Source organism: Camelus ferus, chromosome 5 (genome assembly GCF_009834535.1).
Source record: "Camelus ferus isolate YT-003-E chromosome 5, BCGSAC_Cfer_1.0, whole genome shotgun sequence".
In the NCBI taxonomy this organism is placed as follows: domain Eukaryota; kingdom Metazoa; phylum Chordata; class Mammalia; order Artiodactyla; family Camelidae; genus Camelus; species Camelus ferus.
Window position 1 is genome coordinate 47,499,939 of NC_045700.1, and position 27,849 is coordinate 47,527,787.

The 27,849-nt window shown below is 36.3% G+C and overlaps 1 protein-coding gene across 2 annotated transcripts in view; it reads right to left on the minus strand.

The window, feature by feature from the left end:
- The window catches only part of GPR155 (G protein-coupled receptor 155), a 38,551-nt gene extending 11,122 nt beyond the window's left edge, over nucleotides 1-27,429 (minus strand). For both annotated transcript variants that reach the window (XM_006174768.3, XM_032479716.1), the window contains exons 1-11: nucleotides 27,267-27,429; nucleotides 22,822-23,318; nucleotides 15,649-16,048; nucleotides 13,882-14,047; nucleotides 12,827-12,982; nucleotides 11,418-11,501; nucleotides 10,396-10,513; nucleotides 7,083-7,167; nucleotides 6,895-6,985; nucleotides 5,558-5,768; nucleotides 2,041-2,145 (exon numbers count right to left, since the gene is read on the minus strand). In XM_006174768.3, the coding sequence (XP_006174830.2) occupies nucleotides 2,041-2,145; nucleotides 5,558-5,768; nucleotides 6,895-6,985; nucleotides 7,083-7,167; nucleotides 10,396-10,513; nucleotides 11,418-11,501; nucleotides 12,827-12,982; nucleotides 13,882-14,047; nucleotides 15,649-16,048; nucleotides 22,822-23,287 (1,882 nt within the window). In that variant the 5' untranslated portion in view covers nucleotides 23,288-23,318; nucleotides 27,267-27,429. The remainder of the gene's footprint in view (nucleotides 1-2,040; nucleotides 2,146-5,557; nucleotides 5,769-6,894; nucleotides 6,986-7,082; nucleotides 7,168-10,395; nucleotides 10,514-11,417; nucleotides 11,502-12,826; nucleotides 12,983-13,881; nucleotides 14,048-15,648; nucleotides 16,049-22,821; nucleotides 23,319-27,266) is intronic.
- Between the last annotated feature and the right edge of the window lie 420 nt (nucleotides 27,430-27,849).

Below are 27,849 nucleotides of genomic sequence, written 5' to 3' on the forward strand. Positions count from 1 at the left end.
GGAATTAAAAACACAACTTCACAGCTCTTACGTGCAAGCTAACAATAAAAATTTGTATTTCCCAAAGCCTCTTTTTTATTTTTATTTTATTCCATTCAAATTTTTTTTTTAAATTGAAGTATAGTCAGTTTACAATGTTGTGTTAGTTTCTGGTATACAGCATGTTTCAGTTACACACATATATAAACATATTTTCATACTCTTTTTCACTGTAGGTTATTACAAGATAGCAAATATAGTTCCCTGTGCTATACAGTAGAACTTTATTGTTTATCTATTTTATATATAGTAGTTAGTACCTGCAAATCCTGAACTCCCAATTTATCCTAAAGCCTCTTTTCAGAAAAGGACATATACAACCATTAAATGTAGTCTGGCATAACAGCTAATGGCATGAGTGCAAGTTCATAGTGTGAACTAAGCAAAAACAAAGTAGGCCACCAAACTGTCTCTGTAGTATGACCCTATCTTATAACAATTATTTGTGTATATCTTGGTGTAAAATAATTCTAGCAGTATATATAAAATAATCCTGGTCTTAAAATATTACATACAAAGATAAAAATGGATAAAAATAAATTTTGCTATCTTTCATTTGCCTTTTTCACACATTGCAATATTTATTTTGCCTTTGTCCTGTGGCACTGTTTTGGGGATGAGGAATTAATTGTATTGTTAAACTCTAAAAATTCTCATTTGTCCATGGTTTGACTCCCTTTAGACCTTCTTTATTTCAGGCGTAGGAATGATATTAAATTATATCAGCAGATGAAGCCCATATATGATGGCTCTCATTCTATATATTTTTTGTAAAATATGATCAGAAAATCTAAGAAGCCCTTATAACTGAAAAGATTTTTCAGGGATCAGCATTATTAATGGAGAAATGACAAATAAGCAAGTTGTAAGGAGATTCTGAGAAACAAAACAAACAAAAAGCTGTTCAACCAAATCACATATTGAGTTTGTTAATGGACTTTACTATTAAGTATATTGTGTAGGGAGGAAAAGGTATGGAGGAAAACCGTGGGAATTCTAATGTAAAGAAATACTAGCTTTGGAAAAGGAGCACACAGTTAAAATTAAACACATGTAACTGAATCCCAAGAGAGGTTTCTTACTGCAAATCAGTGAAGTCCCAACCCAACATCTGATGTATTTTTACTTCTTTCAATGGAATTGTGAATTCTACTATTTAAGATTCATTCCTAGCCAGCAGATAGCAGCCAAGTAAAATCCTGCCTGAATAATAACTACTACTACAATGTTACTATGTTTAACGAGCATTTAGTTTGCACACCACTCCCTGTGCTTAGTGATTTGCATATATCAGTTCTTATAATCCACACATTTCTCATATAAAAACATAATGCCTTTGGCAACAATACAGCTGACATGGTACATCATAAAGAGGACTTTTTAGGGTTTCCCTTTCTACTTTGATTAAAGATAAGCATAATCAACTGAAAGTACATTGTGATTTCATGCAATTGTGTTTAGTTGTTTTAAATAATTTGAAATTCAGACCACTAATGTGATTCAGTCTTAGCTGAAATGCCAAAAGGTTATTACTTTTAAAGATTTTTCTTATTTTATAAGAAAGGACGTATTTAAAGTATATGGATTCAAAATGTAATTAAGCACTAATTAATTAGTCCTAGCCCTGGGGGAATGGAGTCAGGGGAAAGTCCCAGCTTCTAAATCAAGAAAAGAGGCCAAAAAAAAAGATGGCCTTTAGGGCAAACTTCTCAAAATTATCACTTGGGTTAAATTTATTGGAAAACTTGCGCACACACACGCATACATGTATGTGTATGTATGTATAATACTACCTATTACTACTTTATAAAAACTTTAATTTTTAAAAAAATGAGTATTCAGTCTATGCATGATTATTATACTATTTGCACTTTCCTGCATCTCATTTGAAATATTCTCAAACAGCGTAGCTTCCATAGCTTCTATGTAGAGTTCTTTTAAGGCATAAGAATAAGGAATTTTTTGTTCCTCAGGCCCATCCTTATAGCCCGGAGCACTTACTTTTCTCAAACGAAGGAGTCACAGGCCTACTGGTGCTTATGTTTGCTACTGGCTCTGTGGATGTGCAGCGTAATTCACCATTTCCCATGGAGCAGGAGCAGCAACCTAACAGAAAAAATAACGTGAGGGTAGAGTCCAACCACAACAGTAATGAACAACTTAAAGAGACGCCAAATAAGACAAACCAAAACCAAGAAAACCAAAACACCAACTCCAAACCCATTCATACACACTTATAAATTTTCCATACAAACATTTCAATGGAAATGTTTTCACGTAGTATCTATCAAAAAGTATTCAGACGTGTTATACAGAAGTTAATACTTAAAGAGCGGCAGACAGAGGATCAGCTCCTTTACACACATTGTCTCCTCTTTGCATGAGACAAGGAAAAGGTTTTTGTTTTTTTGTTTCTTCTCCACCTGATATCTTTTTTAAAAATTAATTTTTTAGGGAAAATGTTTTTATCCATGCTGCTTTATTAACTTCCACTGTGCTTTGGGAAATTAGAATTTGAACACTTTCCTAAAATACAGCTTTGATTTTATCACTCCTTGAAAACATGCACAAACGCTCTATTGCTTACTGCAGTTAATTCAAACTCCTTAGCCTGAATTTGAAAGCTCTCTAGGACTTGGCCCCTCTCCATATGCAACCACTCCTACTATTCAGCAAAAGCCCTTGCTTTCTTTCTGGACAGTTCTTAGTGTCCTTCACAAGTCCCATGCTTATTTGGGTCTCCAGGCATTAAGTCTGGCATGGAATTCATCCAAACCCTCTCCTCCTCTAAGTTTAGCTCAAAATTCACTTTTTTCAAGAATTGTCTCCTCTAATTTAGAAGATTCAGTAAAAGCGGTTATATTCTTTTTTATTTTTAAGTATTTACTGCTGAAAATCTCTTGCTGGTTTATAGGTAGATTGGTTTACAGAAGTCACACTGAGATGTCTGCTACAGAGCTGTAATTTTACCCCGATATAGTCAGAAAACTGCATGCAGTGTCTCTTAAAACATTTCACACATAGAGGGACATGGCACTCCTTGACATGGATTATAATAGAATAACTTCAGTGATAAACTGTATTAAAATTTAATGTATGAAAAAGGAGTAATTTATTACCTAAACATTTGATTTCATATTAAAATAGGCTAGTCTTACATTCAATTATAATTCCACACTTATATGCAAATCACGTATCTCTGACAAATGTGTAGCGAGCGGCAGAGGTGAGTGAGTTATTTTGGATTATTGAGGTTTGGTGAGGCGAGAATGGACATCTGATGTGTTATGTGTTAATATTCCTAGCAAAGCAGAAGAGAGGAGGCTTTAGGGAAGGAAAACAACCAGACAGGTTTATAAACTTTTTTCCTAGGAACACGGGTGAAGAGGCAAATAAACAAGTGCTTTGCCACAGCAGTTTTCAGGGTAGCTTCACAAAGTCATGGCATATCTTATCGACCCATCCATCTATCCATCCATTTAACAAATATTACTAAACATGTACAGGAAGCCTGATACCGTGCTAGGTTCTGAGGCGACAATGATGGGCGTGTCAGTCACAGCACTTAACAGTCTAGTGGGTTATACTGATAATTTAAAAAGCAGTTATGAAGCAGTGAGATAGGAGGGGAAAGTATAAACATTGCAGAAGGTTTCCTAGGAGATAAGCCACAGCTGTCTTCTGGCTCTCCCTTTACTTATATGAAAGGTGCAAACTAGTTTTCCTGCTGGAGATGATGATGAGAAGATTTAAAGAACATCCATGGTACTGTTTGCTATTTTCAAAGGACAGGTAAAGACGTAGCAGAAAAAGTCTCTGGGCTTAAGACACTTAGTTTAGGACTCTCCACACACCTTTGCAGGCCTTTGGGGGCCAGTTCTAAAACACTCGTGGGAGAAGACAGAGAGAGCCAGCCGGAAGTGGTGGTCTTTAAGCCCTGTCTGAAACATACAGTAGATGGGTTTTAGGATAAATGTAAGAGTCCACAAAGAAAGTGAGGAAGGAAAGGATCCTGGGCGTGATCAGAAGAGTACTGTGGACTTAGGAAAAGTGGCTTTTAAATTTTAGTGAAAACATACACGTCATCCATGAACTTCTGTTTTAAAAGGGAAAATGGTCAAGAGGACTCAAAAGAATGAAAACTGATGATATAATCACAATGGATTTAGCAAAGAAATTAGTGAGGACCAAAAAAATGAATTAAAGGAGGCCTGACTGAAGCAGGGTTAATGGAAGTCACTAGTTGGCAAACTACAGTCCTATGTAGCAGGACCCCACAGTCCTATGTAGTAGGTGTTATTGGCATCAGATATGGAAACCAAGGCACTTGCCCAAGATCAAATAATAGTAAATTGTAGGGTCAGGATTTGAACCCAGGCAAAATGGCTCCAGATCTCCGTTTTTAACCCTGTGCTATCTACTCCCAGTTTGGGAAGAAGAAAGGGAGAGCGGGAGAAGGAAGGCAATGTAAGATGGTAAGATTTGTGGGATTTTCTTCCTTTTAAGATAAAGATAGTTTAAAAACTTTTTTTTATCTTTTCCTTTCATACCTTCTTATTCTTACTGATATTTACAATACTTTTAAGATTTATCATCTCTCTACTCCACAAACTCTCTAAATAAAATAAATACCAACATTTGTAGTTCCTAGCACAATGTTTTATGTCTATAAAATCTCCATGTGTACCAGTGAATCCAGAATGCATACTCTATTGCTGACTCCCCTTCTCCTGAACTGAAGCAAATCCCGTAAGAGTTAACACTTATTAACAAAGTCACTGTTTAGGGTCATATTCTCACTTATACCAAGGATTACCAAACATTTTCTATAAAGGGCCAGATGATAAATATTTTAGGCTTTGCAGTCCACGAGGTCTCTGTTGAATGACTCAACTCTACCAATATAGTGTGAAAGCATCCACAGACAATACAAATGAGCATGCCTGTGTTCCAATAACATGTGACAGACACTGAAATTTAAATTTCGTGTAACTTTCAAGTGTCACAAAATACTTGTCTTTTAAAATTTTGTCTTCAACCCTTTAAAAATGTAAAAGTTATTCTTTGCTCTTGGGCCATACAAAAACAGATGGCAGACCAGATTTGACTTGCAGGCTGTAGTTTGCCAACTCCTAATTTACACATTAACCCAGCTTCAATCAAGCCTCTTTGGTTCATTTTATTGATGGTGCTTGTCAGATATAACACTGTTAAATTAACAAACATAGGTGTTTAGTTTCTTAGAAAGGACCTTCCTTCAGTTGTTACTTTTTTCTAAACTCTCAGGCCCAAGGAAATCTTAAAATTTAACAAAAGATTACCCTTATAAAAGATTTATAAAGAGAATCTAATGAATGAACTTGCAAGCTCTTTCTGTTATTGACTATGATTCAAGTTCCTCATTTCACAAAGACCTGTGATATTCAAGATAGTTCAAGGAAATTCCCTTCAACAAAACATTCAGGATACAGAGTATATATAGGCATGTAAGAGTTTCTTTATATTTTAAGGATCATACTTGTTTCTGGGATAGAACTTGTAAAAGGTTCAGGTTCATTTATTGGTTCTGGACTCTCCTCGAAAGCAGTGTTTCCAGGCTCTGCTGCTTTGTGGTCCTGAGACTGGTCGAAACCTTCATAGCGTCCTGCTTGGGAGGTGCGGTTCATGCACATGAGTGAGACACCGGCTATCACAATACTGCAGAACAGGGTGACTGCCGTGATGATCATCTGCCAACGTACGGAAGGAATGTAAGTCAGTTGCAGAAAAATTAGGGTTTGCTTGTAATCAAATAAGATTTCTAGATGCTTCTTTCACTATACATCATGTCATTAATTTCCTCTACAAGTAATCTAAATGATGGCTGATACTTTACTTCACAGTTTTTGCTTGCTTTAATACGTAGTTCAAATGTACTTTAACTGGAGACTCTGTTATGATGATGATACTAAAAATAATGATAGCTAATACTTACTGAGTACTAACTGTATGCTAGCACTGGTATAAGTCCTTTACATGTATAATATTATTTATTCTCACAACAATCCAATAAAATTCAAAATTACAAAACAGAAAAAAAGGGTAAGAAATCAAAATCATTTTAGGAAGGTTTTTTTTTTTTAAAAATACACATCCTTGGGAGGGACAAGGTAGGGGAATGAGATTAAGAGATACAAACTCCTATGTATAAAATAGATGAGAAACAAGGGCATATTGTACAGCACAGGGAAATGTGGCCATTGTTTTGTAATAACTATAAATGGAGTATAATCTATAAAAATATTAAATCACTATGTTGTACCCCTGAAACTAATGTAATACTATAAATCAACTACACGTCAGTTAAAACACACACACACACATCCTTGGGAAATTCTGATTCAGCAGGTCCCACAAGCCTCCTACTCAATAGCTTTTCAAGTATACTTTTTCCTCAGATGCTTTTTGTTCTGAAATTTATATTTATGATAGAATTAAAAATCAAGAACTTGGCTTATATTACTATTGCTTACTTCCTAAATGGATTTAAATTAATCACTCTTTCCTCCAATAGAAGAAACATAATTCACAAGTACATTTAAGAAGACCAAGTAAGTTTCAAATATTTGGAAATTCTCAGCTAAAAACAGATTTAGTCATGTAAAATCTTTTAAAATTTCATTTTCCTTTTTATAGACGTGTAAAATCTTTACCACACTTTGAAATATGACTTAACAAAGTGACGTAGGATCACCAGTGTGATAGGCAATAAATTGGAACAGATTTTCAAAATTAATTTTAATGTCTGTGCAAAACACATTAAGAAGCTGAAAAGAGACATTCTAAAGAACAGAACTGCCTATAAACTCTTCCCACCTGCTCTTTTCCATAAAAGAAGGCTGAGTCAATGCTTTCTCCATTGTGTTTTCCAGTTATCAAAAGAACACCAACAAGGAGAGCAGGGATCCTGTAATAACAAGGGTTTAGAGAGAGGGGAAAAAGACAGGATGAATAGTAGCTGCGTATGTGGGAACATGTAAGCAAACAGAAAGCTACCAACTTACCCCCAGCCAGATATGATGATGATTCCAACAGGAATTTGTACCCTTTCTCTCTTTTTCAAAAGAAACAAAGAAATTGCTAGAAGGCCTAAGAATAAGAAATAGAGATTGAAAGATAGGTAGTTACTCTTGATGTTGATCAGACTTCATGGAACTTAACCAAGCTTATTTCAATAGTAGTCTGTAGTTCCTGCCCTAGAATTTACTCCTTCTAAATAAATGCTCTCCCAAATATTTTGAAGCAAGTTTTCTTAAAATCATTCATGTTTTCCCTCCTATATTGTTTCTTTACTCAAATCTTCTTATTTTATACATGAGGATTTTTTTTTTTTTTAGAAAGCCCGAATCATTTTGTTCTTTTGACTGATGTGTCTGGAGTCAAAGTATATTTGGGGAAAAAAAATTTTAACTGGATATAGAACAGTTCTAAAAATAAAAACACCCCACTCTGCTGATGCTAAGAAAGTATAGGCAATTCTTATATAGGTTCTGTTTTTGGAAAATTCACCAAGTCTAAATGATGGACCTTAATACAAATATAACATAGATGTAATACAAAAACAAATGTTTTAAAGTTCTTGAGCTTTCCTTATACCTTTTACCCAATTATTTATAGAAGTAACATCTTATTTAATAAATTCTGCATAGCTATAGAATCTTAGAACTTTAGGGTTGGAAGGGACCACTGGTTTAAATTAACACCTTCATTTTATAGATACATAAACGAGGCTTTGCCCAAGCCACACAGCCAGCAGGGGGCAGAGTAAGACTAGAAACCCAGCCTTCCGACAGACGGTTAAGTCTTTCAACTCTGTCAGTGTTTCTAAAACTCAGATCCATGGACCCCTAGGGATTTGGAAATTTCTATGAGAAATGTTAAGTCTTTTTGGTTTATTTGTAATGATAATCATCTGGATGACCATCTTATAACTAAAGTACAGTCTCATTATTTCAGGGATTATATCTGGTTTTATACGAAGTTTAAGCCAAATGAAGGCTAAATGTTGATATCCCACGACACAGTCTAAATGAATGTTCCATGGTAGACCGAAGAGAGAAAAGCAGGGAGATAACCAGGTCATAAACCCACACATCAAAGTAAAGGCAGGTCAAACTGAAAAAACCCTACCCGGAGAAGTGTGTTCCATTTTACATTTCACACTGTGATTCAGATTAGCAAAACAAGATCCTTTATCATGTCAATTAATGTTGCTAATTAGAATTACCGAGTTTGTACTTTTGTTTGAATCTAATCTGTGGATTTGCTTTGGCTTTAAATTGTATATTAGCTGTATACAAGGAATTCACACCTAGATTTAAGATTATACAGATTAAATGACACTGTGCTAGAAATAATACAAATCAACACCGAGATCCTTGAGAACTGTTTTTCTTTGTAGGGGACCCACACATTATTCAAGTTCAAGAGATACTATAACACCACTACTCCTCCCAGTACACTTGTACACTCTATTGTTTCAGGTTTTCAAAGTGCCAGGGAAACAAGTAACCAATCACAAAAGAGTGCCAATTGTGTTACAGTAGCAAGGGCACTCTTTAAAATTCTACTGTTCATCATTCCATTCCTGCCTTGTGAAAATATTGACATGCCATGAACAGGCCCAGTAAGCCTGGATCGCTCACTGATGAAGTGTGAGAGCTTTTGTCTGAATCAATTAAACTCTATGGGCCTTATTTTCTTTATGTGCAAAATGAGAGATTTAAACTAGACCAGTGTTTCCAAAAGTGTAGAGACTCTAGGTGACACAGGGTGAACATTTTGGGGACTAATTATGTGTTTATTTTAACATATGCTTGAGGAATTTTTAACTAACACATGAAATCTGGGATTTTACTGAGATAAAGTTAAATTCAGTAAAGTAAAAAAAAAATTAGTCAATTTTGGTGGGGGAGGAGGACAAGTGATATAGAGATATGGCAAAATTCATGAGGATGGTTTGCAAATGAGTAAAACTGAAAATGGCTTAACAGGATGATTTTAAATGACATTTTAGGTCTAAAATTATGTTAAATCATAATAATCCCAAGGTTAAAGGGCACCTTCATCAGAATCAGGAAATTCAGAGCAGCTTCTTTGAAGAGATTTTGGTATGCATGCTTGAAGAGGATTTCAGAGAAACTTGGGGCTTTTTGACAAATTGATCTATTTACTGCTCTTTTATTCCTGTTATAAATTTAGCCTTAGTAACCTAAGTATTAGAGATCAAGTTCGTTCATCTGTATTTGGAAATAAAGTCTTTATCTCTTTTAACTTGACATTTCATGAAAACTCTTATGCCATGCAAAGTGTACTTGCCTTTAAAAAAACACAAACCTCTCCTATTTGCACTGAATTCATTCTGTAATTTTCACCACATTGTTGCTTCACTTCAAAAACCTGTTGACTTAGATGGGTCCTGCTTTTGATCCTGAAGGCATGAAATCAAAGGCCTGTCCCTCCCAGCCACTTCCTGACACCTGCCTCCCAACAGTGGCTAAAACCAGCGCTACCATTCTACAGTTTCCTTTTATGTGCCATTTTATAGGTTTGCATTTGTCATATGAATACATATCAGCCAGATAGAAATGTTTTGCAAACACACCAGAATGTACACATGCAAATAAATGTACTTCAAAACTGCAATGTGCTAAAATATTTTTAATATCCTTTTTGGAGCCAGTGGAAATGAAAAATAGTTTTTCTTACTGAGTATTCTTCTATTTACATACCCTTTTATTCCCTTATTTTTCTTGTTCTCATATTACCACTTTTCCCTCTACTTAATATAGTTCCATGTCTTGAGTGCCTGCCACATACCAGGCATAAACACCCATATTTCAGTTAATTCTCAAAATAACTCTGTAAGGTGCAGTAACCCAGGCTTACAGATGAGGAAACTTTAAGTTAAGGTAGTTATGTCAGTTGCTTAAGGCAGAACCAGAATTTTTCATTGAGTTCAGTTGGATTCTAACGGTGAGCTCTGGACCCACCTCACACACCTCATCCCTCTCTGCCCGTTCCTTCCTTAACTACCTGCCACCAGCGTCTGCCCCCTTGATGTCTCCACAGGAGAGCTGTGCTGACCATGGCCTAGAACTCAAGACCCTGAGGAAAAAGACACGTGACTGGAAACCACCAGAGTCCAGGCAGAAATAGAGTGATCAGGAAACAGAACTCAGCCTATGTTAGTGGGCATAGCTGCCCAAGCGAATGCCTAATCCTGTACTACTAGACTTCGAATAGATCACTAGAAGCTGGGGCCTCCAGTGATGGAGGAGAGGGGGGACCTAACTTTCGATTCATGATCCAACTTACCTGTCCATAAGTAGGTGCTATAGAGGGAGCTGTACAATAAAACAAACACCAGAATTTGTCCAACAAAATTTTTTTCTTTAACAAAATTCCATATCATCATTCCAGCACAGACAATAGACTGAAGAAAGAATTATTAACAAAACAAAGTCAGTCCTACTCATATGAGTCATACTCATGTGTTTTATTCACAGCAACTATAGTATAATTACTCATTTAAAACTATTGCTGAGTAGTTAACTATTGCACACTAGTTATACTAAAATATCAAGTTTGATGATTAAAAAACTCTTTATACAGAGCCTTTAACCATGTACATATTCATCTGAAACAGATAATGACAACATTCTAAATACTAACTTTATATTTAGGTTTACATAGAAAATGCTAAACTTCTATCCGTTATAATTTGAGACATGCAAAGCTTTAACTACAAAAATAAGATTATGAGAGAGTTCAAATTTTAATGATTCAATTATTTCTATTAAAAATGCAAAATTTTCATCAAATGCCATTGGTTCTGGAACCCCTCCTCCCATGGATACCAAAATCCGAGGATACTGAAGTTCCTTATATAAAATTGTGCAGTATTTGTATATTACCTATGCACATCTTCCTATATACTTTAAATCATCTCTAGATTGCTGAATAATACCTAATACAATATAAATGCTATATAAATAGTTGTCAGCATTTGGCAAATTCCAGTTTTGCTTTTTGGAACTTTCTGTAATTATTTTTTTTCTGAACATATTCAGTCCATGGTTGGTGGAATCTGAGGATGTGGAACCCACGGATATGGAGGGCCAACTGGATTCGCCTCAACTTTATATAGTTCAAGACCCATTGCAATGTTTAATAAATTAGGCATAAATGAATTGTAATCAAATTGTAATTGATTGTATTCGGTAAAAAGAAATACTTTCGACTTTATAACTATAAAAACTCAACAAAGCAATTTTCTCCTCAATCATAATGTAAACAATGAGAAGAACATAGCTCTAATTATCTGTAAGCTTACTAACCTGAGCAATAAGTAAATTAGTTGTAAGCATATGAGGAAGCTGTTTATATTTCTTGCTCAGAAGAAGAATAGCCAAAGACCAGATCTGAAAGACAAAAGTTCAAAATTTATTCAGGTTTCTTAATCTTCATAATTACTTTTTAAATAATTCATTGACTAGCCTCTTTAAAGAATTCTTTTTATCCCAGTTCAGAAGGGAATTGTAGTAGTTTACTTACTTTAACTTGTCTAGTTCCCAGAAGGGTATTAAGATAAACTACTCTATCCAAAGTAAAATAAAAAGCATGGAGAGATCCTATGGTAAATTAACTCCAAAAATGACAGAGTCTTTAAGAACTAATGCCTGGACCAGGGTCATGTTCTAACTTTCCCTATCTTTGGTGGCTGGGATGGGACATAGGTTCACAGCCAACTATTCAGAAAAAGAGCTTTCCTGGGAGATGCAGTTACAATGTACCATCCTAAATTTTCCCTTTCTGATTCCACCATATTGGCTCATGAGGTATCTAAATTCCAGGCTATCTTACTTCAAACAACACACATCACCCACCTTAAGATTAATTTTCCTGCATTCTTTATATTTAAAAGGATACACAGTGTCCAGCTATGTATCCTGGTTTGAGTTCCTTCTTTCTTCTCACCTCACTGTCAATCAAAATTTATACTGTCTCTCCCCCTAGACTTTCCTCTTATCAATGAGCATAGATTTTAGGAATATGTAACAAAAGGAAAATTTCCTAAAAATTACATTAATCATATATTTATTTGTTGCCAGTATACATATTCACCCTTACCTCCTTTCTTTTAACAGCAAAGTTGTCTTTTTTTTTCAGCCAGAATACTGTTTGAATTTAATAGGCAACTCAGTTTATAAGATATTCTGGTTGCTGTTTAAATATTTAATTTGCATTAGATATATCCAAAAAAGTGTTATTAACATTAAATAGGTGTTTAGTTTTGATCCCAAAGATTCCTTCCAACAACACAATTCTACAACAGCTAGTATTTATATAATGATTTGCCATTTGCAGAATGCTTTTCACATGTATTGTCTCATGTGATCCTTAAAACAAACCATGGAAATGGGTGAAATTATTACCTCTATTTTATAGTTGAGAAAACTGAAGCTTACAGAGGTTATAGTAACCTTACAGAGAAATACAGGTAGTTTGTGATAGGGCCAGGAGTCAAAGCCAGGTCTGGCTAAATCTCATGCCTTGTCTGTTATACAATTCTAACTCCCAACTGGAAAGACAAAACTCAGAAGGCTAATATTATATTTTATGGGCAGGCTTTAGCTTTCTCTGTTGCACAGGAAATTAGATTTTTAAATCTCTAACTTTCTGTTACCAAACTATTCTCAAATTCATTCTGTGGTCTTCATTCATTTTTACACTGAAACATACTTACCAAGGAGACCAGGCTGATAATACTTATATCAAAACTAACATTCTGGATGGCATATTCCAGTGGCTTAGGGTCCATGGTGGGGAAAGTCAGTAACCAGGCAGAAACGTACATGATCGGAGCAGACACAAATGTGCTTATCACCATCCCTGAGGTTATCTGCAAAAATGAAATCAAACCGAGGAAAGAGTCACAGACTGACTTAAACAATTACCCTAAACTTTAACTAGCCACAGCACACTAGGGCATTCCAAAAAGCAAGAGTCAGTAAAAAGACATCATAGAATCCAGCATATTATCTACTCTAATAGAGTCCTTAAAAGAAAACAAGGTAAACTCTCTTGGCCCCTCTTCCAATCTATGCTCAATTTATATTTCCATATAACAAATGCTAGAAATCCCACAGCTGGTGGTTATCTTTAATACCATAGCTGGTAGTTAGATTCTAGAAAGTAAACCATATTAATGGTCTAATTAAACTGATGACCAGTTTCCTTCCATAATATTTCATAAAATATAGGGCAATAAAAGCAATTTCGAAAAGAGAAAAATTACCATGCATTTTACTGATTAAATAATGGAACTGACCTTTGCAAAACAATTTAGTTCCTTCATGTTATATTTCAAAAAACATCTATTCTAGTGCCATAGATAACATGTACAATGTGTTATAGACACTTAAAATTTGGTGTTAATTGATTTTAGCTGCACTTGATTATGTGGGTTTTTGCATCTGGTGTTTGGACTGTCAATGAATAAAACAGATTTTTTCTCTTTAAATTTTAAGTTACCCTTCTGTAAATAACCTTTAGGCTTAAGTATAAATACAGCATTAAAATACCTGTAACTAAAAAAGACTAATGAAAAAAGTAATAGTTGGATAAAGACCCCAGATTAAATAACTTTATTGTTAGATGATGTTACATGATGCCTCCTTATTTACAATGAGGCAGTTTACAGACATCAAATTCTCATAAAAGAATGCAGATTTCTGTTTTAAAAATTCATTTTCTACTAACCAAACAAACAATCAAACTTAGAAAAGAGTATTTACATACAATCTCTACTTCCATGTTGAACTGTGTTGCAAAGATAGCCACTCCTGGTGCTACAGGAAAGACACCATACAAAAATGCATAATTTGACAAACTTGTATGGTTCACTCCACTGTCACCCTTGTCCAAGAGTTCCACCATTTCTCTGCACAGAAGTGGCAGCACCAGGCTGAAGAAACAGGAAATGCATCATTCACCTGATATCAAAGCATGCTGGTCCCCTAGTAGTAAACTGCTCTAGTGAACTTGGCATTGGGTTATTCTTCCCCTGCCCAGAATATTTGCATGCACATTGTCTCTGCATTACTACTTATGGGCACTTCACTGAAAGAATCAAAAATTCAACTTGGAGCCATTTAAAGTGAAACAACATTCTAGAAATACTTCAGACATCAGGAATTAGGAGGGAAAAAATCAGATTTTTTGTTTGTTTGTTCTGCAAATAATTTTCTTGCAAAAAATTTGTAAAAGTTGCAATTATAACTGCTGTTTCTTGCTTTCCCTATTAGTTCATTGACATGTTAAAAGAAAAAGACTGACAATTTGAGTAAACTTTTTTCAAGAAAATTACTAAACTCATTTTGGAAAGAAAAAAAAAAGAGCCGACCTTTAATATGACTAAGGGTTTAAATGGTTCAGGTAATGCTAACAATGCTCTGCTCAATTAGATTAAAAAAAAAAAACAGTAGAAAAATAGGCATCTTACAATGAGCTCTTTATCTTTGTAAAGAAAAAAGGCTTAGCAAAGGGAACTTAAATAACTGAGGTAGAGCAAAAAAGCTAGTGAAATACATAACTGGTGAAAGGTCAGTTATTAAACAAATCCTCTAGGATTCCACAGAAAGAACATATTAACAGTAAACCATAGCAAGCTAATGAAGCTTTCCTTTAGAAAGAACAAAACCAAGGTTGATAATATTGTCATTAGCAGCACCTACAGAGATGGTCTCGGATGGCGTAAAGAACTACTCTTATATGTATTTTTTTAATTAAAAGAAGAAGAAAACATGTAGTAGGGATCAAAGAATCAGAAAAAAAGATTTTTAAAATGAGAATACTTAAATACATATAAGTAACAGTTGATTACTATTATTGTTAGAACCATACTTATTACTGAGGCAACACTAATTAATACCTTATTTCCAAAAGCATAACACCACTGTAAATAATTTTCAGAATTTTTATTCATTTTGATTATTTTGAAAATATAGATACTATTTCATATTGCACTGGTCTCATGAATTTAATTGTCTGTACAAGAGCTGAATCCGATAGTTAAGTACGCCCCAAGTGCCTTGGGATAACCTTGTAGTAAAATTATGTCACCTGCACCAGGAAGTATAACTCCATGCCTAAGGAGCTAAAGAAGCTGAAGAACTATTATCTAAGGAGCTAAGGCTGGGATCAGAAGGTTGATACTAATCATTCATATTGATTTAACCTATACTTAGAAAGTTCACTCACCCACAGAATTGTAGAATATTTTTCCCCAGGTTCATGAATAAAAGTTTATTTTCAAAATTATTGTTTTCATCATGGCTAATAGGATTTTAATAGATTTAGAAAACTCAGAAATCCTGCAAAATTCCTTTAAAAATATGATCAAACTGAGACACTGAGGCGTTTCCTTTAAATTATAACTACTCAATTAGGAGGGATCACTACCATCAAAGTATTTAAGGGAGAAAATAGTTACAGACATATCCCAAAGAACTGGCTAAATAAGGCTTTCACAAAGTACAATTCCCAAGTTAAATAAGTCAAACTTACAGTTTAGCTGTGATGAGAAGAATTAGTACGACAAATGCTGACTTCTTCAGTTTCTTTATTTTTCCTACCATTGTAAGACCAAGATAAAATAGAGCTGATCCAGAAAAAGAATTTGCAAGTCCATCAAGAAAATTTTCCATATATACAGGCACCTTTTGATCAAGAATAAAATTGAAGGCAATGCCAATGAAGACCATAAATACTATTGGGTTCTGTAATACACGCAGAAGTCCAAGTCCCACAATTTTCACTTTGTTTTGAGAAGCATTTTGAGTGTCTTTCCATTTCTGGATTTCACAGAAGATAAACCCTATAGGGTTTAACATCATAAGAGATATTGGCGCCACCAAGTAAATGTACTGGAGATATTCTGGGTATGTAGTTTGATATAAAGCTTCCACTGTAAAATATGAATTAAAATTGATTTAAAAATGATTACCACAGAAATATATTAATAAATTATGCACATATTTTCCATGCTTAATTATAACATATTATACATTAACCTAAATAGTGTAGAATGACCTCATTAGCCTAGTTTTGGAAAAATACATTTTAGTAATAAAGCTGAAAAGGAAGAAAAACATACTATATTAAATGATATCTAGCTTATAATCAACTTTTAAAAATTATTTAGTAAAACCCATTAATTTTCACTGTGTAGAGGCTAAGACTGGTCTCAAAAAAAGGGGCGGAATTGTAGAATTCTTAAAAGAAACAACTCAAAGTAAAAATCTACTAACAAAACGTCTAAGTAGTAATAGCAACAAGGTGGTTGTTGGTTCCCTTGAGAGAGAAGTTTCGTTGGAGTGGTGAGGCAAAAATCAGAGCACAGATGACAGAGGAGGAGGCAGTAGACTGAAAAACTGAGCACAGAAGTGATGCAGTCCATGCTATCCAGGAAAATAAATGAAGATGGGAGATAGCTACAGATAGAAAGCAGAGGGTTTAGAAACTGGAGGTCCCTATGAAGTCCAAGAAGTATGGATATTTGGAAGTTTAGGAGTTCACAGTAAGTCAGACAGTGAGCTACTGACTTAAATATTCCCAGATGACTAGGTCCAGGATGTGGCCATAGGAGTTGGTGGCTGAAATGGAGTAGAGGAAAACATCACTGGAGATGAGGAGGTCAAGGAACTGAGAGAATTTGGTGGGTAGTTCACATGAATGCTGAAGTCAAAAAAGATAATGGCAAAACTTGGGAGTAGAGAAGATGACAGTGCCAAATATTAGTCGTCAATGAATGAGGAGGAATGATGAGAATGAGGTCAGCAGATGACAGCAATGAGAATGAGCGGCCTAAGCCAGGCAGCATGAACCTCAGAGAAGCAGTTTTTACTGACAAAGAGCAGAGAATAATGGCTTACTCATGGAATAATGTACCCAGTGGCTATGAGGATGCTGTCCTGCCTACCCACTGCTCATGTGGCATGCCAGTGATGAGAAATGAGCAGCCTTCATCTGAGAGGAATGAATACCTTCAGGAAGGAAGACCAGTGAAGATGCTGAAGAATTAGGGATAGAAAGATGGAGCTAAGAAATGTTTGGGAGGGGAATACAGTGACGTTATGTCAATGCACATTTAACTAATGCAAATTCAATTATACTCTCTTAGGAAAACAAAAGCTTCATTTTTTTTTTTTCATAAAGTTCCCAAGTGCAAACTAATTACTTGTTCACTGAAGAACAATGATGCTTGAGAAAGAATCTGGCAGTTAGACTTAAGAGAAATGGTACAGTATACAAAGTACGTGTGCTGTATTTGGAGGGTGACTTGAGGGATTTTTCAAGGGTCCAAGTGTACATGATGACTGTAGAATCTCATCACTGTATAAGGTGAGTCTCCTTGGAAGAGGGTGGGTTGGATGAGACTTCTAATAGTTTCATGGTTCATGTGGGCGTTGGTGACCTGGTTTCCAGGCACATTCTGAGTGATGAGTTCTGAAATTATTCAACCTAATATATACAAAGGCTGATTCATAAATGATTTCAAGTTGAGAAAGAAAGATAAAAAAGAACAGCCACAATCACTCACAATCACTTGCTTCACATGAGAGGCAATTGTGAGAAAAAATGTAGAAGATTAGGTTTCTCAATTTACATTGAGATAAAGTGACACGGTAGGAAAATATATTTGTTTACTTACTCAGGATATATAAGTTCAGTTAATGTCCTGCACATGTCCCATTGAAGTTATGTAATAGATTATATAACCTTCAGAAGTTCACCTTGTTCTCATTAGCTAAAACCTACTTTTTATAAGATTCAATTCCCTTTTTTTCAGCTAAGCACATACAGAGGTCTCTACTATCTCTGAAACGCAGAGGTTAAACAAAACATATTTGATTACATGAAATTTCACAAATTCTTTCCACTGGTTTCCAGATTAGATATACTAGCTCTACAACTCAGTGGTTTTCTTTCATGTTTCATCTTTAAGAAAAAGCAGCATTTTTGGTAACTATTTCTAGATAGCCACACTTCTGATTAGATATTCTAGCTCTAAGAGAAAGGTGTCTTTACCTGCCCACCTCTCAATTTTTAAAAGAGGGTATATTTTGGAAAAGCCTTGTGTTTTCAATTTGAGCCCAAGAATTTCCCCAAGTGGCCAAAATAAAATGCACACAATATTTCCTTTGACAACTTACAGCACACAAAGCCCCTTAAGTTAATGCCTTTTTCCAGAAATGTATAGTAGCACTGAATCACCATCACATAATGGACTTCAGATTGCTTTAAAAGCTCAATGTAAATTTGAGTGAGTCTTTATTACCTAGGGCTAGCCAACTGCCAAGTACTTTCTTCTTTTGCACCATCTTTTGTATTTGATTCCTACTTGGAATCTTGATTCCTACTACTCCCACCAGTCAAAAATCTCAAAACTTGGTTACTTACTGTGTTTGCCAACCTATATGCTTCTGGTTTTTCTTGATCGTCCCCTTCATCCCTTTTACTTGCTACCGACAATATCATCTAAATCTTAACTTTCAAAAATTAAGATTTTTCCCACAGCTCTCACCACCCACAAGACCACGTATAAAATCTTTCTTTTGACATTCACAGTCCAGTCGCCACACTTTGTTCCTGATTTATCTAGTTCATCTCTTGCTATTCCTTAATGCAAAGCCTTTATCAGCTAGTTTAGTATCATAGTTACACTGGACAAACACAGGTTCATAATTACTAGTTCTACATGCTGATCATCATCCCCTAACTTCTTGAAATCCCTCCTTTCTTATCTAAGTCTTGCCTACTATTCAAGGCCTGTCTCGGGTACCATTTCTTCCACCAAGTCTTCAGTCTGCATCATGGGTCTCTCCTTCCCTGGATGGCTCTGGGACTTTGTTTCATATCAGTGCCACTTCAACAAATTCTAAGTTCATTGAAGGCATCATTTTATAACTCCCAGTCTCAGCAGAGTGCTGAGCAAACCTGAAAATATTGGCTGGATGGAATTAACACATCAGTGAATATCAAACACACTAAAAATGTATTTTATAACACAGCAATTTATATCTAATTGTTATCCGTGAACCCATTTCTTTTTATATCCAATTTTTTCTTTTTTTATATTCTGAATATATATAAAGCAGTTCCTATTGGGGTATTTTAAGTCAGTTGAACAGGTATATGAGAAGGCAAAAGAAATATAGTCTAGTAGAAAAGCAAAAAATTGGGAATAAATACTAGTTAAATTACTAGAATAGGGTTCAATATGGGAATTTCAGTCCATGCTGCCATTTATTTGCATAATTACTTAGCATTAGGTCTTCATCTATAAATAGGCAGCACTATTCATTTGTTACCAATCTGAATATAGTTTTTCAAATCTGAAAAAAATGAAAGCAGTGACCCATATTAACAAATTAGATTTATAATCATATCAACTATTAAGTTCTAATTAATTAATACTTATAAATAAAGCTCTTGGGGGGAGGGGAGAATCTCACTATGAGGAATTATTATATAGCTTTGAAGAACTAAGACAAAATTAGCCACCCACTGTGGCTCCTATTTTGATTCCTGCAGGGTTTCCATCCCTGGAAAATAACACAAAGACTCAGACAAGATCATTCTATTATTTAATGGCATATAGTTAAATGCTTCATTTCCTTTCTGTTTACAGCTCAAGCACTAGAGCATAATTATGATTAGTCAGGGTACTTATGCTATCAGCATTGTTTGAAGAATAAATTATAGGACTTACTATGCCCTATTAGTATCTTTTAATGACAGAGGCAGGGAACCGTTCTGATTTACTGAAATCAACATTTCATCTCATAGATTCCTGGCTTCTTCTCATACTCTGATTTCTTAAAGTACCTTTGAAAAGAATTGTTTTTTAAAATTACCAGCTTCTTTTTTCAGTTTGCAATAACGCACTGTAAGTATTCTGTCACTCGAGCATAGATAAACCATTTTAATGCAATTTCATAGACCGTTATAACTGTCATAGTATAGCGAGAAAGGAAACATGACTGTCCTTTTCCTTTAATCATTAGCTTATCTGCCTTCTCCTGAGTCACCTGTGATTGGACCGACATAGAACAAATGCAGTCTTAAAAAGGACATTTCCTAAGAGTTACAATGCTTATCTGTGAACAAGAGAGTGGCATTTCCTGGGAGAAGCCACGTAACAAACATGTCTCTAGAGACACAGTCTTCTCTGTTCAACCTGAGCAAGTCCAGAAGGCATATGGGCATGGATGGCAATACATAACCCCACTGGAGCAGACACATGGCCCTACAGCTCTGTACCACACCTGCCAATTTGCAGATATATGAGAAAGCACTTCTATCTATCTATACTATTGGTTTCTGGTAAAGTTATTGTCAATCACCTAATGTTAAAAGAGCTCTTATATTATTTGTGATTTAAAAACAAAAAAATAAAAACAAAATTACAACTCAAAATCTGCAAGCATAATCGTCAGGGACATTGGGCTAGCACACTGCTGGGAACATGATTATTACCAGAGTCACTGATTTAATGTGGGACATCAGCAGTGAAAATGGCTGGCTATATTTTTTATTTGGAGAGTCTGCCTTAATATGAAAATGGCCAAACTCATCTAGTAGGTCTTTTTCCACTGCTATTCATTTTGTGAATTTTTTTGAATAATGTAAAGATCTAAAAAAGACTTTGATTCTTTCTGAAAATAATGTATTACCAGGGCTAGTCAGGTCTTCTGATGATTAAATGGGCATGCTGGGGTATGGTATAGCTCAGTGGTAGAGTACATACTTAGTATGCATGAGATCCTGGGTTCAATCCCCAGCACCTCCATTAAAAAATTAATTAATTAAAATAAATAAATTTAAAAATAAGTAAATGGGCATGCCTTATAACTGTGTGGCATAAGAGAATGCCCAGGATTTAAGACCTAGGATTGGGTCTCAGTCACCTGTTAGCTGTGTGACCTTGTATAAGACAAATCTCTGTTAAGTCTGTTTCCTTATTTAAAAATGAGGGTAATAATATCTGCCCTACTTCGAATGAGGTAAGTATATAAGAAAGTATTCTATAAAGCTACAAATGTTAGTTCTATTTAGTTATGGGCTTACTAGTCTATGAGAGCATGAAACTTATAGTTCATGTCTAAATTAAGATATAGCCCCATTTATTAACTATTTAACACTGAGATACTGAGCCTCTTCTCAGGTCCTTATACCATAAATACCTTGACAAATGTACATTATTATTAATGCTCCTGAAGAGATGTACATTAACTACTTGCTCTGTTATTTCCAAAGTCTGTATTTAAATGCTTCGTTCATCCTTAATTTGAAAATTCAGTAATCTTAAAAGAACACCTATCTAGTTTCTGATTGTTATCTGTGCCTAGTTTTAACTCTCTCATAAATCTCCTGCTTTATTCATAGCTATTTAATTTCTTGGGTGTATCTCTATTTCTGGTAAGTGAGGGGGAGGAGGATCAAAGGAGGAGAGTGACAGTACAGTCCACTAGAATCCTTTTGGTGCCAGTAGTGAAATAATTTGGGGGAGAGCATAGTTAAAAGATAAGAAATCTGGGAGTTAATGGCAAATTTCAATTGTCCACTTCATTAAGTTTCATCCAGTCTCTGCTCAGAAGATATATCATCAGAGAGGCCTTCACTGACTGCCCCAACCCAACCCCACCTCAAATACCGCCTTCTCATAAAATAACACTACTTTCTTTATTTTTATGGCCCTTGTCATTATGTAATGTTATTTTTATTTTTATTTAATTTTTATCATTAAAATGTAAATTCAGTATAAACAAGAATCATGTTTACAAGTGTATTCCCAGCAGCTAGGCACAAGTATGTAACAGGTTCCTATGAATGAATGAAGGAATGGAATGAATGACTAGACCCGTAATAGTCAGGCCTCTACATTATGATGCATGATCAAAGCACAATATAAACTTTAATTGAAAAAAGTAGTTATTAAGTATACATTTTCTTAGTGGCAGGATATTATGGAAAATAGAATATGTTTCCAAGATATCTCAACATCCCCAACTGGTATGTTTACTGTCTCATCAGGAAAACATACACACATAAAAACACAAAATTAGGCTGTTTAAAGAGCTGAAAAGTTAAAGAAGGAAAAGTTGGAAAGGTAAAAAAAGGCCTCACCATTTTTGTTCTTAAACAAGAAATTAACTTCAGAGTACACTGACATTTTGAATAACAAGCTCAAAAACAAGCATTAATGTAAATTAATATATATTCTAGATGGTAAAAAAATAAGGGAGGGAAAAAGGCACTCATAAATTTCCACTGCTAACATTTAGTAATGGCTGTTTTTAAACAGATGTATAGCTATCTTTTTTACATAATTTAAATCAGAATCTGAGGTCTTCTGGAAATTAAACTTCTTTCATATGTGATTATTGAGAAAAAAAAGAATACTATTAGAAAGATGATTTGCAAAGTTTATTTGGACATGACCATATATTTTAGATAGATGTTTGAAGATGCCTCAAACTCTGAAGTTAAGGAAAAAATATAATTCATACTGACTTGAAATATTTAAGAAAAAAATATGAATATACTCTTAGATATAAGAGTAAGTATAAATCACTAACAAATGCTTATTTAAAAGGCTAACAATAAAGGTTTAAATTTGTTACCTTCTAAAACACCTGAAATCTTTTTAAGCTTAAAAAATAAAAAATTACTTACCTATAGGATATCCCAATGCAAAGTCATTACTCTGTGTAGCAAAAATAGGGAATAGTCCGGCTTTGCTAAATCGGCTATCGGGCCTGGCAACCAATAAGGTTAATACACATACAATGAAAAATACAGAAGCTTTGGCAATTAAGATACTATACAGAAAAGACCAATCCACATTGGAAAAATGAAGTACAACCATGTTTTTGAATAATAAAGCTGGAAGTGCAAATCTGGAGACAAAATTTCCCAGTCCTTTGGCCTGTGTTGATGTTATAAGATTGGCCCTTCCTGCTATGTAGCCACAAAGGACTATGCCAAAGCATTCTAGTAAGGCTGGGAAAAGCCTTGTTATTGACATTGAAGGTGGGTCATTAGTGGAATTAAATCCATGTGTTACTGTTGAGGCCACAGTCTTGGTCACGTTGACTGCAATGGTTAAGTTCTTGGCAGATGAATCAGAAAGAGAATTCATTTTCTTTCACTCTCCAACTCCAACCAGATCTCTGGAAAGAAAGAAAGAAAGAAAGATTCAGTGTGAAATCAAAAAGAATTCTAGTTGAAAGGATATACTGGCAAACCTAAATTTATTAAATGGCCAATAAATATGCAAACTTTTTTCAACTATCAGAGAAAAATACAATGAAAAGGTGGGAGTGTGTGCTAACAATAACCTCTTAAGCAAAGGTTGGTCAGCTCAAAGTATTTATGTTGCTGTCCTATGTTCAGTATCAGACATGAGTAAAATAAGATCCACAAATAGTACAGCTGCAGTGATGCCCTGTAGTCCTCTCCAGTGATCCACACTCCAGCCACCTAGCGGATGAGAGCATGGGGACCACAGAGTCTCTGCTGATTGTCCACCTGCATCCAAAATTCTCTGGAAATTTCAAGGTCTCAGGGCTACATCAAGGAGTCACCCTGGACAGGAGGGTCCTTTCCAGCCTGTGTTCAGACTTGAGTATAGGATAGGAAGAAGAGTATAACAGCACTATCAACTTTGAACCAGTAACTTATACTTTTCTGGGCCTAACTTTCCTCATCTGTGAAATGGCAATAGTACCTACCTCACAGGATCTTGAGATTATTCCAGTAAAGTCCTTATAAATACATCTGGCACAAACTAATCACTTAATAAAAGTTAAATATAACCTTTGGTGGCATGTAAGAGAGAGAATGAAACTGAAAATGATGGCATTCCACCAACCTACTCTTAGTTCCTTTTACACCAGCCACACATACTGGCTGTCTTGAATGCCCCATAGTCCCTTTGTGCCACAGGAACTTTGCACAGGCAGCTCACTCTAAAATGTTCTCTTCCCTAGACCAACCACTCTCTACATAGTAATACCTACTCATCCTCCGACTTATATCCAAATCAATTCAGGAGTCATTTTTATCAGGTAAGGCTTCTCTAACACCATGACCAGGCCAGGAGTCTTTCTCAAGTAGAATCATCTTCCTTAACTTTAGGCCACTTTCCTCAGTTTACAATTATATTATGTATTAGAGTGACTCTCTGATTTATCTCTCCTTCACTAGACTTTAAGTGCCATAGAAGCAGGGATTGTACATGCTTTTGCTCACTTTTGTGTCCCTAGTGCCTAACACAGTGCCTGGAGCACACAGGAGATTTGAGACTAAAATAATTACTTGCTCTTAAATAAACATTTCATCCTGTAGTGGATCAATGTTCTCTTTTAAGAACTATCTACTTCAAATTATCTACTTTAGATTTTTTTTTTTGAATGTTAAGTTTTCTAAGTTTTTCACTCTAGCAGCAGGCCCAAGACCACAAAATATGTTCTAAAATGTTCTAAAGCTGTTCATAAAATGTTAAAGAACACAAAATGTCTTATAAAATGTTCTAAAGATGTTCAGAAAATGCCAAAGCAAGGAAAACTTTATGTTAATATGACAATACTTATCAGACTCCCCTCTTGCTGGCAGGGACATAATGAACGTTAGGTTTGAACAACTCTGCAACTAATCAGCTTTTATTAGTAACTTGAAATTAACATGGTGACAACTGCCAATTCCCAGATTATTCTCAGTTAACCATCTAAAGTGGCCTTATATAAGGTAGAAAGTTAAAAAAAAAAAGCTCATGCTTCCTGAAATGTACAATGCCCAGGCTAAGTTCTCAAACACCCACATCACATTAAGGACTCAAATGGCAGGCCAGAGACAAGCAACAACTGATACACGGGGGTGTGGATGAGATAATTTTCTCTGTGCTACCCTGGTACAAACTGAACTACTTAAAAACATTACATTTAATCTGGATTAGGACAAGTATTTTCCTACTAGCGTTAGATAGGAGTGGTCAATACACACAAAACCTGTAATACTCACATACTTGATGTTTACCAAATAAGCATCAAATTATATCCTGGGAAAACTACTGGTTGGTATGGGTACCCATAATTGAAGTAGGAGCTGGTAAACAAGTGAGCAAAGGTGTTAAACATTTGGAGCCCCTGAGAGATGTGGACTTGAAAAGGCAGTGCTAAAGATTAAGGTGATAAACTAGTCCAGTCTTCTGTTATTTTTCTAAAGTTCCCTATACTTCTTTGCCTAGAGTATTAGAACTTAACACTCCTCACTACCTCTTATTTGTATCACACCTGCATATCAATGTATCCCAATAATTTTTAAACCAAGAGTTTTAACTAAACTTGCAGATGTTCAGTGAAAAGAGTCAATCAGACCTGAACCCAATTTTGGACTTATCACTTATCAACTCTTACTTAGCTTCTCTGCACCTCAGCTTCTTCAACTGTAAAATGAGAGTAGAAACCTCCTCAGAAAGATATTGTGAGGATTGGAGATTTTATACACAGCTCATTACAGTGTTTATCACAAAAAGGCCTTAAAGAAATGGTAGCAATTGCTATTAGGAGTTGTGTGTCCTAATAATAAGAATGGTAGTAAATATAATTCATTGTCCTGTATCAGTTCATCAAACATTCTTGGTATTAAAGAGCCTCCAACTAAAATAGAGGGATGGGATGTGTTGTAAGATTATCAGTTTTTCTTTTATACCAAACAACTAAGAGGAATTCAGTTTAATTTAGTTTGATTTTAATTGTTAGGAGGGAAGGGAGAGCTTTTCATTTCCCTCAAGGTGATGGTCAAATAGTTGTAGCAATGTCCAGGTTTAACTTTCAGTTAGTTGAAAATTAAGAGAAAAACTTTGGAAAGTAACCTATCTGCCCCTTCCCATGACGCTTCTTTTAACGTTCCTTGATATTATGAATGCAATACTTGTTAGTCGAGGGACAGTCAAAATAACCAAAAAGGACTTACAAAGTTTTTTTTCATCTTAATTTTTTCCCCAATGGGAAGAGAATTTATTTCCTAAAGCATTCTTTTAGAATAAACAGGAGACACAGAAACTTTTTTTTAAATTGCATCCAGTCTTTTCATCTCATTAAAAACAAGGCTTATTACAGAACAAAAAAGTTGACCTGTCACAGTAAAAGACCACTCACTGTGGTGGGAGTGGAGAAATGCTACACATCAACCACTTCTGGCTGCTCATATTTGGTTTAGATAACATGAAGAAATCCCTGAAATTGTAAATAACTGCTATTAAGTGAAAATGGGAATGAGGGTTCTGATTAGTTTCAAAGAGAAAGCTTTAAACTCTTAGGTTATTTCTCAAACACTCAATATCCTTCCTTTATCCTGTGGGAAAAGCATAATACAGTGTAGTATTATTAAAACATTCTTCTACAACCACAGTCACACCATCCACCCACTCCACCTACTTGCAGGGGACCAAATGTCCTCCCTGGAGACCAGGGTGGGGAGTGCTGAACACTGGCTCATCCTTTGCCAGCAGGGACAGACTTTGGCCCTCTAAGATAAGGATGTGGAGAGTCCGTAATCAAATAGGCCACCCAGAGAACAGCTGCCACCCAAAGCCTGGGCAGGCAGCAGTGGAAGTGGAAAGGCAGCTAGGGTTCTGTGCCTGCGATAAAAAGTTGGTCGCTCAGCTTCTCCACGGCATGGGAGTCACAACGTATGGTAACTGAAATGCTCCCAAAAGGGGTAAGGGAGAAAATTTGGTGCAATCCTCCAGGTACCTGGGCAGAAGCTCCCAGGATGAAACTGAGACTACCCCTCGGGATAAAAGGGAACAGTCTGAGAACGACAGAGTGAACGCACGTACAATGAGGCGCTCCTCAAACTGGGGAATGGTAGCTTTGTCACCAAGAGGGACATGCTGCCCCTTTCCCTACATAAGTCTTCCCGGGTGGCTCCGCACGTCCAAAAGGCGGGCGCCGCGGGGCAGAGGCGGTTAGGCGCAGGCAGTGGACTGCGGGCCTGGGGGCCAAAGGCGGGGTGCTGCCTACCTGCCCAAACCCGAGGGGTGAGGGCAGGAACACCAGGGGCCCGCAAGACCGAGCCAAGACCCAGCAGGTCGGCGCCCCAGGGACCCATCTCACCTGCTATGTCTGCAGCCCCAGGGCCGCGGGAGAAGAGAGTCGATGCTCGAGGTGGGCCAAGCAGGGAGGAAATCACTGTCATCTCCCACCCTCAGCCCTCCTAGCCGAGAGCTGCCGGCTGCCAGCTGCTGGATGCAGCAGCCCAGTCACGTTCCGAGAAAGTGAGGCGCTTGTAAGCTGGGACCGGGTCAGCTCCTCCCCGCGCCGCCCCGCCCGGCCTTCAGGCCCCGCCCCGGCCGGGGAACCCCTGAGCCTCGCTGCCGTGGGCCCCGCCTTCAGGCCCCGCCTCCCGCCGCGAAGCCCCTGGCCTCAAGGCCCTGGCCCCGCCCCCGGCCCCGCCCCGGACCGCCCAGGCGCGGAGGCGCACAGGCCTCCTCGCCGCTCCGCAGCCTGCGAACGGCCACGGCGCTAGACTCTGGCGGCGGGACTTCCGGCCTCTCGGCTCCCGCAAAATGGCGGCCGCAGTAGGCCTTTGCGGCTTCTTTTTCCTCTCCCTAAATTCAGGTGCAGATGTCTCTTATCTTTCCGCCTAACCCTAGCCTCGTGTGGTCCGCCAATTCCTCTCTTGATTAGCCTAGTCGTT